The sequence below is a fragment of the Bos indicus genome, chromosome 10 (assembly GCF_029378745.1).
Source record: "Bos indicus isolate NIAB-ARS_2022 breed Sahiwal x Tharparkar chromosome 10, NIAB-ARS_B.indTharparkar_mat_pri_1.0, whole genome shotgun sequence".
Classification (NCBI taxonomy): domain Eukaryota; kingdom Metazoa; phylum Chordata; class Mammalia; order Artiodactyla; family Bovidae; genus Bos; species Bos indicus.
Genome location: NC_091769.1, coordinates 101,873,003 through 101,889,303, shown reverse-complemented (window position 1 = coordinate 101,889,303; position 16,301 = coordinate 101,873,003). Strand labels below are relative to the sequence as shown.

General features: G+C 59.6%; 1 protein-coding gene across 7 annotated transcripts in view; it reads left to right on the top strand.

Moving 5' to 3' along the window:
• TTC7B (tetratricopeptide repeat domain 7B) overlaps positions 1–16,097 on the top strand; it is a 275,490-nt gene extending 259,393 nt beyond the window's left edge. For all 7 annotated transcript variants that reach the window (XM_070798024.1, XM_070798023.1, XM_070798022.1 and 4 more), the window contains one exon: positions 14,968–16,097. In XM_070798024.1, coding sequence (XP_070654125.1) covers positions 14,968–15,189 — 222 coding nt within the window. In that variant the 3' untranslated portion in view covers positions 15,190–16,097. The remainder of the gene's footprint in view (positions 1–14,967) is intronic.
• The last annotated feature ends 204 nt before the right edge of the window (positions 16,098–16,301 follow it).

Sequence of the window (16,301 nt, the reverse complement as noted above, 5' to 3'; positions counted from 1 at the left end):
CAGTTGGAAGCAGCTTCCTTATTTCCACAGCAGCACGGTATCTTCTTCGCCCTCACAGCTCGCTTAGAGGGCGGCGCCTCTGGGGAAGGGACGGGGAGACCACGTTGCCCCAACTGGGTTTGCAGAGTGCCTGCTTTGGGGCTTCCCAGGCGGTGCTGGTGGTAAAGAACCCTCCTGCCAGTGCTGGAGCCGTAAGAGACGTGGGTTCAATCCCTGGGTGGGGAAGATCCCCTGGAGGAGGGAATGGCCACCCACTGCAGTTTTCTTGCCTGGAGAATCCCATGGACAGAGAAGCCTGGCAGGCTACAGTCCATGGGGTCGCAGAGTCAGACACGACTGAGCGCCCTAGCACGCACCCGTCTCTGGGTGGGAGGCGACAGCAGTGGCAGAAACAGAGAGCGGGTCTGCTGAAGCGGGTTGTGGGGGGTGGAACCCAGGGGCGGCACGTGTGAGTGGGTGGGGAGGGTGCTGGAAATGACCTAGGGGGAAAAGCAGGCACTCGAACGGTTTTTATGGCACCAGCTGCATCTTCACTCCTTTTGGAGCTGCGTCCTTTAGCTGAGAGCATTTTCAGCTCACTGGGCATGCGTGTCCTCCGTGGAGCGAAAGGCGTGTTCCCCAGGACTCTGGAACTTCTGCTGGGCGACTGCACGACCCCTGTGTGGCTTGTGGCCTTGTTCTCGCCGCCCACCCTGCCCGCCCCACCCCGCAGGCATCCTCCCAGCCCCAACGGCCTCATTGGGTGAAGACGTAGTCTCTGCAGACATTTTCTGCTTGATTATTGGGTCCTTCCTCCCACTGCAGCATTTTCTGAGTGCTGGCCAGGGCTCCGTGGCTTCGGGCCACCCCTGATTTCACTGAGGACTGAAGTCACAGGCCCAGAAGCAGCGCAGACCCGGCACAGGCTCTGAAATGCAAGCCACGTCACCAGGCGTTCCTTTGCAGCAAGTTAAGGGAACAAAAAGAAAGAGTTCTGCATTTCTTTCTGTTTTCTGTGCTGTGCTCTTGTTGTTCAGTCGCTCAGTCGTGTCCGACTCTTTGCAACCCATGGACTGCAGCACGCCAGGCCTCCCTGTCCATCACCAACTCCCGGATTCACTCAAAGTCATGTCCATTGAGTCGGTGATGCCATCCAACCGTCTCATCCTCTCTCATCCCCTTCTCTTCCTGCCCTCAATCTTTCCCAGCATCAGGGTCTTTTGTTTATTTCTATTTTCTGCTTTGTACTCTTAGATGACTAATTAATTATAGGCAGTGTGGTTCAGTGTCTCATTAGTAATGATGATCTAAAATTATTTAAAATCTGACGTACCCTCCCAAACCACTTATTCTTAGAAATTCTGCCCCAGTCTTCCAGGACGATTTGCCATCTCGCTTGCACCGCCTTCCTGCCTTGCCACGGCTCTTGCTCTCTAGCTTGGATCTGCCTCACCGCGGCTCTTGCTCCCTAGCTTGGGTTAGGAATTTGGTCCGGAGTTGTTTCCTTTACCACGGTCGTCCTGTGTTCTAGATGCCAGTCCCTAATTAATTCCCTCCTTGTTTCAGGCCTCCCTGGATCTCAGCCCTGCTGTTTCCCTGGCTTCCTGAGCATCTTCCCCCACAGTGCCTGACTCTGAACTCAGCCGGAGGGTGTGGCGAGGCGGCCCCCGTCTCCTCCTGGGGGCATTGGGGCTGGCAGCCCCAGCCTGTCTGACACTTAAATTGCCCCCATCTTCTGCTGCTGGTCTCAGAGAGGCCCCTCACTAGTGTTTCTGGACGTTCCCTCTGGGCCGTGTCTTCCCTCGTGTGGTCCGGACCTTCTGACAGTCTGAACTTCAAACCCTTTAGCCCAAAGGCCTAGGGGGGACCTCCCACTAGAAGTTCCCTCAAGGTCTGCTTCTGGTTCTTCCTCACCAATACCAAGGATGAGGGACCAGAGTGGATGGGTGGCAGACGAAAGCCTTTGGACCTGGAGCTCCCCAGAGGGTGGAGGGCACTCCGGGGTTTAGAGCGCCCGTGGGATTCCCTCATCTGAGCAGCTCCTTTTACAGAGAGGGGCGCGGAGGCAGCGGGGGCACAGCGCTGAGTGGCAGCCCCCACCCCCAGGAATCCTGACTCCATCTCTTCTGAAGGTTTCGCGCCCGCAGTGCTAGTGGTAAAGGACCCGCCTGCCAGTGCAGCAGACACAAGAGATGCGGGTTCAATCCCTGGTGGGGAAGATGCCCTGGAGGAGGGCATGGCCACCCACTCCAGTATTCTCGCCTAGAGAATCCCAGGGACAGAGGAGCCTGGCGGGCTACAGTCCTGGGGTCACAAAGAGCGAGACACGACTGAGCAACTGAGCACTTTCCTTCTCTGTTAAATGGGATACTAGCACTCGCCTTCCTGAGCTGCGGCGGGGGTGAAATGGATCAGCTTTCTAACCTCCTGCACGGTGACCCTGGCCCCAGAGAACTCAGCCCCTTGTTCTGGTGGGAGGAGAGGAGTTTCTCACCATCTTTTAGGGGTTGAAGGGCGTGACCCTGTCTTCACATCAAGCAGCATCTGCTGTAGCTGTCTCCTTCCTCTTTTGCTCCCACCTGGGGTGAAGCCTCCGCCTCTTCTCCTGCCTCTCACCTCGCCCAGGGATGTCTCCCTACTCACAGCTGCCGGAGCCCTGGAAATGCCTAGATCCATGCGCTTCAGCGCTGGTTTGGGAGTCTGGGCGTGTGCAGGAACGTCTCTGGGTCCGTCTGGGGTCCGTCTTTGGCAACCCTTCTGTTGCCAAGGGGGTCGGGTGGGGGTGAGGGATTTTTAGTCCAGGCTTTCGTCAGCCACCCATCCACTCTGGTGGACACTGATATCCTTGATGTTGGTGAAGAAAACCCAGAAGCAGGACCTGGGGGAAACTTCTAGCAGGATGTCCTCCCTAGGTCTTTAGGCTCATTGCTTAGAAGGAAGGGATGCCACATGCACCAGTGATGAAACGCCAAGGATCGCCGGGTTTCCAACCTTGGGCTCTGGGAAGGTGGAGACTGGGAGCCTGCTCAGAGGCCGGGCACCGCAGACCCCTGCTCTTACAGACCTGCTGACCAGGGAGCTGTGCAGGCGCACAGGGGCTCCGGGCTGAGCGCTGGGTGAGGAGGCTGCCAGGGGCCTCCCGAGGCTTCAGCAGCCTGCTCGGGAGAGGCTGGGACCCAAGTCTGAGGGCGCCCCCCACCCAGCTAGCCATCAGGTGTGGGCTTCAGGCTTCAGGAAGCTCCGGGAGCTCTTCTGCTCCACAGCCCCCCTGGCTCGGTTCCTGGGACCCCAGACCCATCGCCCGAGCCCCAGTTCCTCGCCCCGATCACTCCTGCCGGCCGCTGGCGGTCACCAGGCCCCCTCTCCTCCCGTCCGCACCCTCCCTCCCCTTCCTCAGCGGCTTGGTGTTTACAGAACACCTGTCTCTCAAGGTACACCTCTGCAGGTATGGTTTCCTCCCAAGCCTTTCGGAATGTCCCCGAGTCATCCGGAAGGCCTGTGGCCCCTGTGCGTGTCGGCGCTGCCTCTAACCGCGCCTAGACCCCTGCTGTCTGACAGTGGACGTGGCCTTGGCTCTCAGGAGAAACGCACTCCGTCCCTTCTCCGTGTCTCCAGGAGACCAGAGTCTCTTGCCAGGCGTCAGCCTCCCCGGGGAGGGCGGGTGACCCAAGATAATGATCAGAGGGTCTGTTTCTGCAAGGAAGCTTGGACACACAGGCCCCGAGCCTGGGGCCTGGCCTTGCCAGGAGGTCCGTCTTGAAGAGACCCATGATTGAAATGCCAACTGACGTCCTTCCAGACGAAGCAGAAACTGCCTGCCTGGCCCCACGGGGGAGCCTGTGGGTACCAGGCTGTGTCCTTCCTCATAAACAGAAGCATGAAGCAGGCCTATGGCAGAAAGCAAGCCTCCCCTTAGGGACCAGAGTCCCCGCAGGTTCCCTCTGATGCCCCATATTGGGGCCACAGGCATCCGGACAGAGGCAGGAGGCTGCAACCACAGTGCCAGCAAGCCGTCCTCGCGGGGATCTCTCAGAACAAACCAGAAGCACAACCTGCTTCTTCCTGAGGACAGACACGCGTTTTTTCCAGGCCTGTCAAAGCCAGGCAGGCCAGTGGGGTTATAATTGGCTCTCTAATCAGAGCTCCCACACGCTGCTAGATCTCTCTACCTGCCGCTGGGGTCTCACCCAGAGGGATGGATCAGCCTCTGCCTCTGGGACGGTTGACGCTAGAAACCCCGTTCCTCCTGCTGACTCTGCCCCTGCCCCCAGCGCCCACCATGGCTGCAGAGGGGGGCGTCCCAGCTCACAGGGACTGCTGGCTTTAGGGGGCCAGGCCCAGAAGGCCGGGTGCCCAGGGAGCCTTGGCTGAAGGGGAGGAGACAGAGGCATGGGGGCGTTCCGAGGGCATTTCACTGATACCCTCAGCTTGCCCAGGGCTTCCCCAGCGGCTCAGCAGTAAAGAACCCGCCTGCAGTAGGAGGCACAAGTTCGATCCCCAGGTCAGGAAGATCCCCTGGAGGAGGGCATGGCAACCGCTCCAGTGTTCTGGCCTGAGGGATTTATGGTCCATGGGGTCACAAAGAGTCGGACACGACTGAGTGACTTAGCGTAAGCTTTGTGGAGTCACATCGCCTGATGAGGGGAGAAGACAGGCCGCTTCTCCCCTTCCGCCCTCAGCCCTGGAGAGAGGAGCATCCTGGGGCTGACCTGCCCCGGCCACGCAGAGACATCCCGTGAAATCGGCCCCAGAGGGGACGTTCATACCACGGAAGGTGGTGAACGCTATGAACAGGGCATTTTCCTTCTGGAGGCCAGTCTGCTGCACACCGTGGCCTGGGGTCAGACGGCTTAGGAGGGAGGGAGGCAGGGGACAGGGGAGCAGGGGGCATCCGCGAGGCAGAGCTCCAGGGGGTGGGCGGCCGTACTAGGGGAGTGACGTGGCGGGGTCACCTGGCCCCTCTGTGTGGAGACAGCCAGCAGGGGAGGCTCAGGGGGACATGCAGCACCATCCGGAGCTTGGGGGCAGGAGCCGAGGTGGTTGGCAGCGCTCACCCTTTAGAGCCAAGAAGACCCACGTTTGCGTTCTAGCTCTGCCGTCCACTGGCCACTCCTGCGACCCTGGATGGCAGTGTGGCCTCTGTCCTGCAGACATGAGACTCCCATTCTCACGAGGCCGCCAGGGGAGCTCCCGCCTGGCGGCTGTTAGGATTCTGTCCCTTCCTTTGGCTCCAGGAAGCGGCTACAAGAACCGTGCAGCGTGCCCAGGCCCCCGGGGCCTGGCAAGGTGGATGTTGGGTGTCCCGGGGCCCCGCCCTCTGGGAGACGGGGAGGGCTCCCTTCTCAGCAAAGCCCCCCAGACAGCGAGCAGGGGTCCTCGAGTGGCTACGGGGGCTGAGAGCAGACCCCCGCTCCTTGGGCAGTGCCGCTGAGGGTAGGTCCCCCTGCTTTCGAGTGGCCGCCTCCGGGACCAGTGAGTCTTGCCTTCCCTGAGTCCACGTGCACGTCCCATGGCCTGACCACAGGTGCCGTTTGCAGAGGCTGCCCCTGACCCCTCTGACTGCCTCCCTCCATCCAGGTGACCCGTCCACCCTCGGTGTCCACTGGGGAGTTCCCCACAGGGGCTTGTGGCCTGCAGACTTCAAGGTGCTGGCATCGAAGTCCATGGAAGGGCAGGTAGCCAGCACCTCAGCTCAGCCCCGAGGGCCTCTCTGCAGGGGACGGCCACGTCCCTGCCCTTCCCACGGGAATGGGGAGTGTTGAGGAAGTGACGCTGCTGGCTCTTCTTTGGGGCGGTCAGCGTGAGGGCTCGGCCATGTGGGGAGAGGAGGCCAGGCCGTCCGTTCCGCGGGCTCTGCAGCCCCGAGGATCCAGGGGCAGCTGCTCCACGTCCAGTGCCAAGCTAGCCCCGAGGGCAGGGCAGCGTCCCCACATCCCAGCAAACGGGCAGCGGGACTTCCCCCGCAGACCCCCGCCCCGCAGCCCCGGAGCCCCCACCCGCCTTCCTGCCTGGACTCTGTGTGCTGACTCCTCCTGTTATTTGTGGAAAAAGAATTTTCCAGGGTTTATCAGTTCCTGTCCTCCCTTCGTCAGAAAGTGTCTTATCGTTCCTGTCTGTTCCTGTGTAAAAGTGGAAAAATAGTTCATGCCCAGCCCTTGGCAGGGATGCAGCAGCCACTGGCCAAGATGACCGCGTCCCCCTACAGGTAGGGAATAGCCACCCTCCGGGGGGTCCTCAGCCAGCGGCCCTGCAGGACTGCCGGGAAATCCCCGGGCCCTGTGGTGTCCGTCGTGAGACTCCGACAGAGCCTGCCAGGCCCAACCTGGAGGCCCACACGCCCCCACTGCGCCCTCCCTGCCCCGCTGCTCCCAGACGTGCATGCAAGGCGCCCGCCCTCCTCGGGGAGCAGGTGACGCACATGCCCAGCGTCCACCCAGCACCGACGTGTCCTGACTGCCTTTCGGACAAGCAGCATTTACCGAGCGCCCACTGGGTCCCAGGGCACACAGGTCCCAGGGGACTGAGACGGGCATCCTCAGGGTCTCCCAGACTCAGAGAGAGACCCCCTCTCTCTCCCACCCACGCTGGGCCTTGCAGTGGAAGGGGCCACACCTCTGGGGCCGCTCTCCCGTTTGTGTCTATCTTACTGCTGGAGGGCCCCCCACTGACGAGAGCCTCTCCCCAGGAGGCCCCCCCACAGGCAGCCCTTCCCAGCCCCCTTCCTGGCCCTCCGTGGACACTCTGCCCTGCTGACGGCAAGAAGAGGCCTCCCTGCCGTGTTTTCTGCTTGTTTCTCCAATTAAAGTTTAAGCCCTGAAAGAATAGATATGTACCAGGTATGTAGCTCAGTTCAGTCAGTTCAGTCGCTCAGTCGTGTCCGACTCTTTGCAACCCCATGGACTGCAGCACGCTAAGCCTCCCTATCCATCACCAACTCACAGAGTTCACCAAACTCATGTCCATCCAGTTGGTGATGCCATCCAGCCATCTCATCCTCTGTCGTCCCCTTCTCCTCCTGCCCTCAATCTTTCCCAGCACCAGGGTCTTTTCAAATGAGTCAGTTCTTCCCATCAGGTGGCCAAAGTATTGGAGCTTCAGCTTCAGCATCAGTCCTTCCAATGAACACCCAGAACTGGTCTCCTTTAGGATGGACTGGTTGGATCTCCTTGCAGTCCAAGGGACTCTCAAAAGTCTTCTCTAACACCACAGTTCAAAAGCATCAATTCTTCAGCACTCAGCCTTCTTCACAGTCCAACTCTCACATCCATACATGACCACTGGAAAAACCATAGCCTTGACTAGATGGACCTTTGTTGTCAAAGTAATGTCTCTGCTTTTTAATATGCTGTCTAGGTTGGTCATAGCTTTTCTTCCAAAGAGCAAGCATCTTTGAATTTCATGGCTGCAGTCACCATCTGCAGTGATTTTGGAGCCCAAGAAAAGAAAATCTGTCACTGTTTCCATTGTTTCCCCATCTATTTGCCATGAAGTTTTGGGACCAGATGCCATGATCTTCATTTTTTGAATGTTGAGTTTTAAGCCAACTTTTTCACTCTCCTCTTTCACTTTCATCAAGAGGCTCTTTAGTTCTTCTTCACTGGTATGTAGCTGATGCTCCAAAAAATACTTGTTGGGTGGAAAATTTGACCAAATCCTCGAATTTTCATCTGGAGATCACCTCCTCCACCCCTTCATTTTCTAGGTCCTTCTCTCTAGCCTCTGCCTAAGCTGGACAGTTGGTGGTGGATGGCAGAGCTGTCCTGAGAGGACCTGCTCTCCACCACTGTGACGCTTCCCGGCCCAGGGGAGGCCAGGACTCTTTGCTGGAAATAACAGGACAGGCTTTGTTTTCATTGTCTTGGTGATAAATGTTCAGACCCAAATGTAGTGATGCTTCAAAGGTGCGACCCCCCCACCCCTGTCTGAGGACAGGTTGAGACGGGGCCTGACGGGGGTGTCAGTGTTGTTGGGAGGGGGTCCTGGCCTGGGACCACGGGATGGGGCTAGGGTCTCTAGGGCCCGCTCCGTCGGCTTCTCCCAGGAAGCCTGTCAGCTTAGCAGTGCAGTGTGTGTGTGTTGGTCGCCATGTCCAACTCTTTGCGACCCCATGGGCTGTAGCCTGCCAGGCTCCTCTGTCCATGGGATTCTCCATTTCCTCCTCCAGGGGATCTTCCTGATCCAGGGATTGAACCTGGGTCTCCTGCATCACAGGCAGGTTCTTTACCAGCTGAGCCACCAGGGCAGCCCAAGCAATGTGGTAGTCCCGTGTGAACTGTTTTCCTGACCACAGAGAACCTCCAGTCCGCTGGCTGGACTGTGGGGCCATGTCTCCCCCACCATCCCCACCCCACCAGCTGCTGGGGGGAGCCAGGTGGCTTCCTGGGCTGCTGTGCCCCCTGGGGGTCCCCGGGCCTGGGGTGCGGGGGAGGGGAGAGGCCTGGCCTGGAGTGGACCCCAGGGGGGCAGGGCACCATCTTCCCAAACACACGCGGGGCGGCGCCTCCCTCAGGGGGTGATTAGCACTGACTTTCCACTGCGGGCACCTCGTGGGGAAGCGCTGACTTCCAGGCCGCCCCATGCTGTTGCTCCTTCTGACTCGTTGTTGGGGAAGGCCGATAAAAATAAAGAAATAAGTCAACCTGGGAGATGTTTAAATAAGTCATCGGGAGTCTCTTGGCCATTACAGTGGAAAAGTGCGAGCGTGGGGAGCTGGTGGGGGCACTGAGGTCCTTCCGGGCACCGTGGTGCTCTCCTGAGGGCTGGCGGAGACTCAGGTCCTTCTTGGTGGCAACAACAGGGCACTTGTTTGCAATGGCAGATGGAGGGCAACGAGTCTGGAGATGGGCTGGAATGTTACCGAGAGCTTTCTTGGGCCTCAGAGTGAGGAGAATACCCAGCATCGCCACGTCTTCGGAGCTGCACAGGCTGCCCCGAGCTGCCTTCTCGAGGATGTCCCTTGATAGCGCGTGGGGCTGGCTCGATCTGACATTTCTTTAATTAGGTCAGTGCGTCACGCTGAGCTTTTGCGATGTTGATGCTGGTGTTTCTGAGCATGAGCTCATTGAATTTATGAGTCCTTGTCTCAGGCTGCAGCTGAAATCGCCTGCCTGGACCCAGGATTTCCCATCACCTGGCCATCCCGGCCTCTGGGGGGCCCACCGTCCTCTGGGGGTCCTGCCACCCTCTGAGGGTCCCTCCCAGCTTCTGAGGGTCCCGCCATCCTCTGGGGGTCCCGCCGGCTCCAGTGTAGGACACCCAGACCTTGGGACGCAGATAGTAATTCAAGTCCTGGGGCTCCGGGTGGAGGCTGCATTGGGTGTAAAGAGACGCAGCAGCCGCCTCTCTCTGGTTGTCAGGGAGGAAGCCGCTGCCTCCGCATCTTCCTAGTCGAAGTCAGAGAGGCGCTCAGACCTCCTGACGGAGAGGTGGCGTCCCGTCTCCATCGCTCTGGAAACTCCGCACTACGAAGGGCGAGTGCACAGAGCTCGGGACAGCCGGGTTGCAGCGGGGGCTGGCAAGGGCTGCGGACGCCAGTGCGGCGTTTCTTCGGACAAAGCTTACGGGTGGGAGGGTTGTTGAGAGGTTGGCCCCGGTGGTGCCAGGGTTACGTCGCAGGGAAGGGGGCTGGGCCCCCCGCCCCCGGCCCACCTCCCTCCTCTCCGTCGTCCCCATATCCATCTCTCCATCCATCCAGCAGACGCTCACCGAGGCCCTCGGGGGTGCTGGGCCGCCCCGGGCGCCGCACACGCAGAGGCGAATCGGAGGCTCCCTCATCTGACCGGGCGGCGGCCGAGAGGGCGCAGGGGCGGCAGGGGCGGGTCATCGGCCGCGGGCCTCCAGGAGCCCCTGCCCCGTGGTCGCTCAGAATCACGGCGTTGACCACGGGACGGTTCAGCGAAGGCTACCGTCACTGAGCCCTCCCAGGCCTCACACGGGCCTCGCTGCTCTCCCGTGTCTCAGTCCTTGTTCGCATGATGCAGGCAGAGCCCCTGGGACCCGCGCAAGCTGCCCGAGTCCGTGGTGGAGCTGGGCTCGTGGGCATGCGGGGAGCCAGGGGCCCGTGCTCCGACCTGCCTCCACCCCCTCGGGCTCCACACACTCTGCTGCCCCTGGTGGGTCCCCCCAGCTCGGGAGCCCCCAGCAGCGGTGCCATAGGGCGGGTGTCCCGACAGCCAGTGAACCCCCAAGCGAAGCGCTGGCTTGGCACTTGGGCAGAGACCCGCGGTGACGTCTAAAATCTCCAAGAGGCAGGACTTCTTCCCTGGGGGGCCCGTAGTTAAGACTGCTTGCGATGCAGGGGGCACCGTTGCGATCCCTGGTCGCTGGACGGAAATCCCACAGACCACACGGTGCAGCCCAAAAAAAAGGAAAATAAATACATTAAAAAAAAAAAAAAGATCTCCAAGGGGCTTTTGTCCTGGGCGTGGACAGAGGGGCTCCCCACAGCCAGGGCCCCTGCATGGCGCCCCCGCAAGCAGCCAGGGGCTCCGTCCCTGGGCAGCAGTCTCCACACACATGTAAAAACGTGAGTGAGGAAGACACTGATTATCCTCAAACCCGCCAAGTCCCTTTTGTCTCCTTTGAAAGAACAGGTTTAATTTAATCCCTCACTTCCAGTGTGGTGCCTCACCAAGGTCTTCTTTGTACCAAACACCTGATTATAATAATTGCAAGCTTAGCAAGCTGTGTTCATTTGCGCCTGAAGAGAGGGACTGAGAGTCGCCTCCTCGAGGGCTCCTGTCTGCTCGGGAGGCCGGCCCCAGCGGGCCCTCATCTCCGGTGACCCTGGAATCGGCAGGGGCTGGCAGAGGCGCAGGCCGTTTGCACGTCTTCCCTCAGAGGAGGAGCGGGGGCCCAGCGTCGGGGCCGCAGCAACCACATCTCAGGTCCGCCGCTCAGCCCAGCAGAGGCGTCTCGGGCAGGAGCCAGCCTTGTGGCCCCGGCGTGCAGACAGTAGAGGTGAAGTGCAGTCTGGCCGGCGGCTGAGGCAGACCCCAGTGCCGGGCGCACAGCTTGGTCACGCTGGGGTTGTCACCGGGTCCCCGGCTTTGAGAGCAGGACAGCTTCTTGCCCACATCCGTGTCCACAGTGCACGGCTGGGGTGTGCGCTTTTGTGCCTTTGATGGGGGGAGGGTGCTTGCTTGCTAAGGTAATGAACTATGTCAGTCATCAAATTCTCTGTCTCCTGCCCGGCTGAATGCCACTGGGTGAGTCAGTCAGTTCAGTTGCTCAGTCGTGTCTGACTCTTTGTGACCCCATGGACCACAGCACGCCAGGCCTCCCTGTCCATCACCAACTCCTGGAGTTTACTCAAACTCATGTCCATTGAGTCACTGATGCCATCCAACCGTCTCATCCTCTGTCATCCCCTTCTCCTCCCACCTTCACTCTTTCCCAGCATCAGGGTCTTTTCAAATGAGTCCGTTCTTTGCATTAGGTGGCCAAAGTATTGGGAGCTTCAGCTTTAGCATCAGTCCTTCCAATGAACCCCCAGGACTGATTTCCTTTAGGATTGATTGGTTGGATCTCCTTGCAGTCCAAGGGACTCTCAAGAGTCTTCTCCAACACCACAGTTCAAAAAGCATCAATTCTTTGGTGCTCAGCTAGCTTTATGGTCCAACTCTCACATCCATACATGACTACTGGAGAAACCATAGCTTTGACTAGACAGACCTTTGTTGGCAAAGTAATGTCTCTGCTTTTTAATATGCTGCTGGGTAGAGCTGCCTAAGGGCTTCCCAGGCAGTGCCAGTGGTAAAGAACCCACCTGCCAGTGCAGAAGACATGAGAGACGTGGGTTCGATCCCTGGATCAGAAAGATTCCCTGGAGAAGGGCCTGGCAATCCATTGCAGTACCCTTGCCTGGAGAATCCCGTGGACAGAGGAGCCTGGCAGGCTACAGTCCATGGGGTTGCAAAGAGTCAGACAGGACTGAAGTGACTTAGCACACACACACACATGCACAGTGCTGCCTAAGGGGTTGGTGTGGCCTGGACTTTGGGATTGTCAGGGCTTCAGGCAGATGGACTAGAGCTCCAGAAAGGGGCAGACAAGACTGACCAAGGTTGGGGAGGTGGAGGAGGGGTGGGTGCTGCGTCCTGCAGAAATACCTGGGCTGAGGGATCGGCCTGGATGAGCCAAGAGGCCTGTTCTGGGAGAAAGGGCCTGGCTGGGGGTGAGCACAGCGGATTGCCAGCCTCAGGGGGTGAGGCCTTGATCTTCGGAGAAGAGAGAAAGCGGGACCTGAAGAATGAAGGGGGCTTCAGGGACAGGAGCGCATGGAAGTCCCTCATGACACAGAGGGGCTCCAGAGGCGCTTCAGTCCTGATGGCCAGGCGTGTCCAGGTGCCAGCCCAGCTCTGGCCACCCTGCCAGCAATGCTGGCCCCTAGCACTGACTCAGCCCCCGGCCGGAGCTTGCTCTGGTTGCCCTCACTCTGCCTGATTTCTGAGCCACCCTTGGCTCACTCGGGGACTGGGGAGAGGCCGATGTTTCATTCCCTCGCCGAGCGTGAGCTGGCAGCCCCTGGCAAGTCTGTGATGCCTCCCCAAGCTGCCCTGGCTTTAGGAATTAATTCCACTAAACAGATTGCTCAGGAAGCTTCAAGGTCATCTGGAAATGGGAGCCTGTTCTTACGTTCAAAATATAAGTCCAGGGATGGGCTAGAAATTCCCACGCCGGTAAGAACTCTTGAGAATCACAAGGCCCTTAGCTGGCCAGCCCTAAGGACAGTGGGTCGGATTAGCCCACAGCTGGTTCCTGCAGGCATTTTGGGAGGGGTGCCCTTGTCCCTGCCCTGTGCCCCTGGAGCCTCCAAGGTCCAGCAGCTGCCACTTTCGAAACAAAATTACCAGCCAGTGGACCGGTGTCCTTGTCCCCACTCCTGTAGGGCGGGGTCAGGGCAGTGCTGTTGGAGCACTCACCTCTAGGCCCTGCTGGACCAAGGTCCCGGTGCTCCTGAGTCTCATCTCACAGGTCTGCTTTCTGACTAACAGGACCCCCAGTCCTTCAGCGTCTGCAGCCACCCTGAGCCTCAAGGTGACCGCCGGCCTGTGGCCCCCAGAGAGAGGCAAGGAGCGCCCCAGTCCTTGAGCGAATATGCAGGGTGCTTCCGAACAGCAGAGAAAGGGGAGAAAGGCTGTGCCCTCGAGGGGAGCCACCCCATCACAGATGCGGGAAGGAGGGGCTGGGAGGGACCCACAGCACAGTGGGCGCCCTTCTGCTCAGTTGGAGCTGGGCTGGTGCCCGGGGGCCGGTCTCTCACAGTGCCAGCGGCAGCAGCGAGCACTGAGAAGCTGCCAGCTCCACCCTCCTGGGCCCTGTGACCTCGGGCGAGACACTAGGCCTTTCTGAGCCTGTCTGCTGTGCTGTGCTGTGCTCGGCTGCTCAGTCATGTCCGACCCCATGGACGTAGCCCACCAGGCTCCTCAGGGGATTCTCCAGGCAAGAATACTGGAGTTGGTAGCCTTTCCCTTCTCCAGTGGTCTTCCCAACCCAGGGCTCAAACCCAGGTCTCCCACATTGCAGGCAGACTCTTTACTGTCTGAGCCCCCAGGGAGGCCCCTGTGGCGTCATTAGATGTGACGACGTTACTAAGAAGGCAAACACATGCTACTCTCCTTGGAGTTTTCCCCTCCGAGAGGGGACCTGACCCTGGGCTTACTGTCCTCTGCCCCGGGAGGGCAGCCTCCCTCCACCTGAGCCCTCCTGCCCCTCCTCCTCAGCCAGGAACCTGCCCCGCCAGGACCGAGGCGCGCTCGTTGCTGAGGCCATGGGTGTCCCGGCCGTCACCCTCTGACCACAGGCTCCCGGGCCAGCCTCACTGCCCCGAGTCGGGTGCTCAGAGGTGCCGACGGCTCTGGGCCGTCAGGGTGCTCTCTGGTCCTGAGAACTACCCAGGCACAGCCCTCGGGGCCTGGGGGCTGCCTGCCGAGGGCGCCCCTACCCGCTCCAGGAGCTCATCTCAGAGGCCGGAGCCCCCTGGAGTGTGGGCTCAGGGCGCCGGTGGCTGTGGCTCGGGCCGCAGCGGACCCTCGGGCAGCACAGCCCGGCTCTGCCCTTGGCCCCTGGCGAGGCGCAGCCTCGAGGAAACCGGGCGGCCGCAGCCCCGCCACACGCGAGGCACGGAGAGAACGCGCAGGGCTGAGGTCTGCAGGCCCGGAGGCCAGGCCGCGTTCCGGGCAGGAAGACGAGGCTTTGTCAGGCTTCTCCCTGCTCTGAGAGCGGTCGTGCGCGCACAGCCAGAGGGACTCACAAAGTGACCCTGAAGCTCGTCTGACCAGTGCAGGCCAAGACGGCCCGCGACACCCTGCAAGCGAGAGCGGCGAGGAGAGGCTCCGCCCGCGTTCAGCCCCGAAGGGAAACGAGGCAACGCAGGGGTGGGGGCGGGTGGTTCAGTCGCTCGAGACTGGGAAGCCTGGGTGTCTCCCCGTGAGAGGGTCCTTGAGTAACTGAGTGTCTGTCGGATGAAATCCAGACACACCAGTTGTGGAGACGCACCACCTGGAAACACGATGAGGGTGGAATACTTGGGGACCAACGCGCGCAGTCACTAAAACTGAAGTGACAGCTGTGCGGGCGCCGAGCACGGAGGGGACCGTGAGATCAGGGTGCGGCCAGGGTGGGGGCTGTGAGCAACTGACATTTCTGTTCTGTTTGTTGTGACTTTTCTTGAGGTTAAAGAAAAGTAAAAGATGGCAAACAGCCCTCTGCGGGCGGGTGTCAGCAGACAGACCGTGGCGGCCCACGCGGTGCAGTCCTGGGTGGACCTTTGGAAATGGCTGAATGCCGGGGACTTCGCACGGTTCATGGTTTGAGTGATCCTTCTGACTCCCGCCCTGAGCGCAGGAAGAACTTGAACTTCCACTGTGCCCGGCCTGGTGGAGACACCTGCCTGCCTCCGAGGAACGTGCCGAAGCTCAGGGACAGCTCGGAGTCCAGAGCGTCGTCTCTCTGACTGACTGTCTGTCTGTCTGTCTGCCTCTGCAGGCCCTGATCCTCCACCAGCTGGGCCGCTACAGTCTGGCCGAGAAGATCCTGCGGGACGCGGTGCAGGTGAACTCCACGGCCCACGAGGTCTGGAACGGCCTGGGCGAGGTCCTGCAGGCTCAGGGCAACGACGCGGCAGCCACCGAGTGCTTCCTGACGGCCCTGGAGCTGGAGGCCAGCAGCCCCGCCGTGCCCTTCACCGTCATCCCGCGCGCGCTCTGAGCCGCCCCGCCCCGCCCCGCCCTTCCCCGGCATCCCCGCCCTCCCGCGCCGTGCCCTTCCCGTCATCCCCCGCGCCCTCTGCGCGGCCCCGCCCACCATCATCCCGCGCGCGCTCTGAGCCGCCCCGCCCCGCCCTTCCCGTCATCCCTCGCCCCGCGCCTTTCCCGTCATCCCCCGCGCGCCCTGAGCGGCCCTGGCCTCCCGCCGCTCGGGCACACGGCCGCGTGCTGCGCGAGGCCCCGGAAGTGTGCAACCGACCGCGTGGACTCACCCAGCCGACCCCCAGTCACCGCCCTCAACGTGCATTTCTGTTGCTGTTCCCGCCAGCCCGATGATAGTTCTCGAATCTACTGACGTGGTTCAAAATGGATTACGTGCCATATTTTGTCAGTTGACATCTGAGTTTTAAGTAACATGAGAATGGAATTAATCCGCAAATGTAGAAGAATGTATTCAAAGTTAAAATTCAGTGGCAGAGCAGATTATTTTTATCAGAGCTGTAAAGAAAACTATTCGCTCCCCCCCATCACCACTCCTGCTGTATCCTTGGCCCAGAAACCAAATGTGAATTTTCTGTTCCCACCTCAGTAACTAGTCCAAGCCAGGACACCAGCTGACAATTTCTTGGTTTTGTTGTCAATAATTGTACCATGTGATAAATTACTGTCCTCACTTAGAACAAAGCCTGAGTCCAAGAATATTTATATTTTGCCAATATATGCCTGTTACAAGAGAAGGAAATATGAGTTATTTAAGTTTAACTTTTTTATGTGAATTCAGAGTTTATTTATCGATGGAAATATGTACAAAGAAGCTTCAAATGGAATATTTACCGACATTCCTTATACATTACAGACACTTGGCTAAATGGAAAGATGATGTTAATAATAAAATGATTTTTAAATGGACCCACAGCTTGTGTTTCTCATGAAAACCCACAGACCACAGAGAGCCTAATACTCAGTTCATAGAATAGGGAGCTTTTGGTGCCTGGGGGCTTCCCTGGACTCCTCAGCCCTTGGAATGAGGAGGTCCGGCCCTGATGTTAGTGGGGCAATTCTTTCCCGTGTTGCCTGAAATTGGAGCTTGTGACTCAGGCCTAGCCAGTCAAC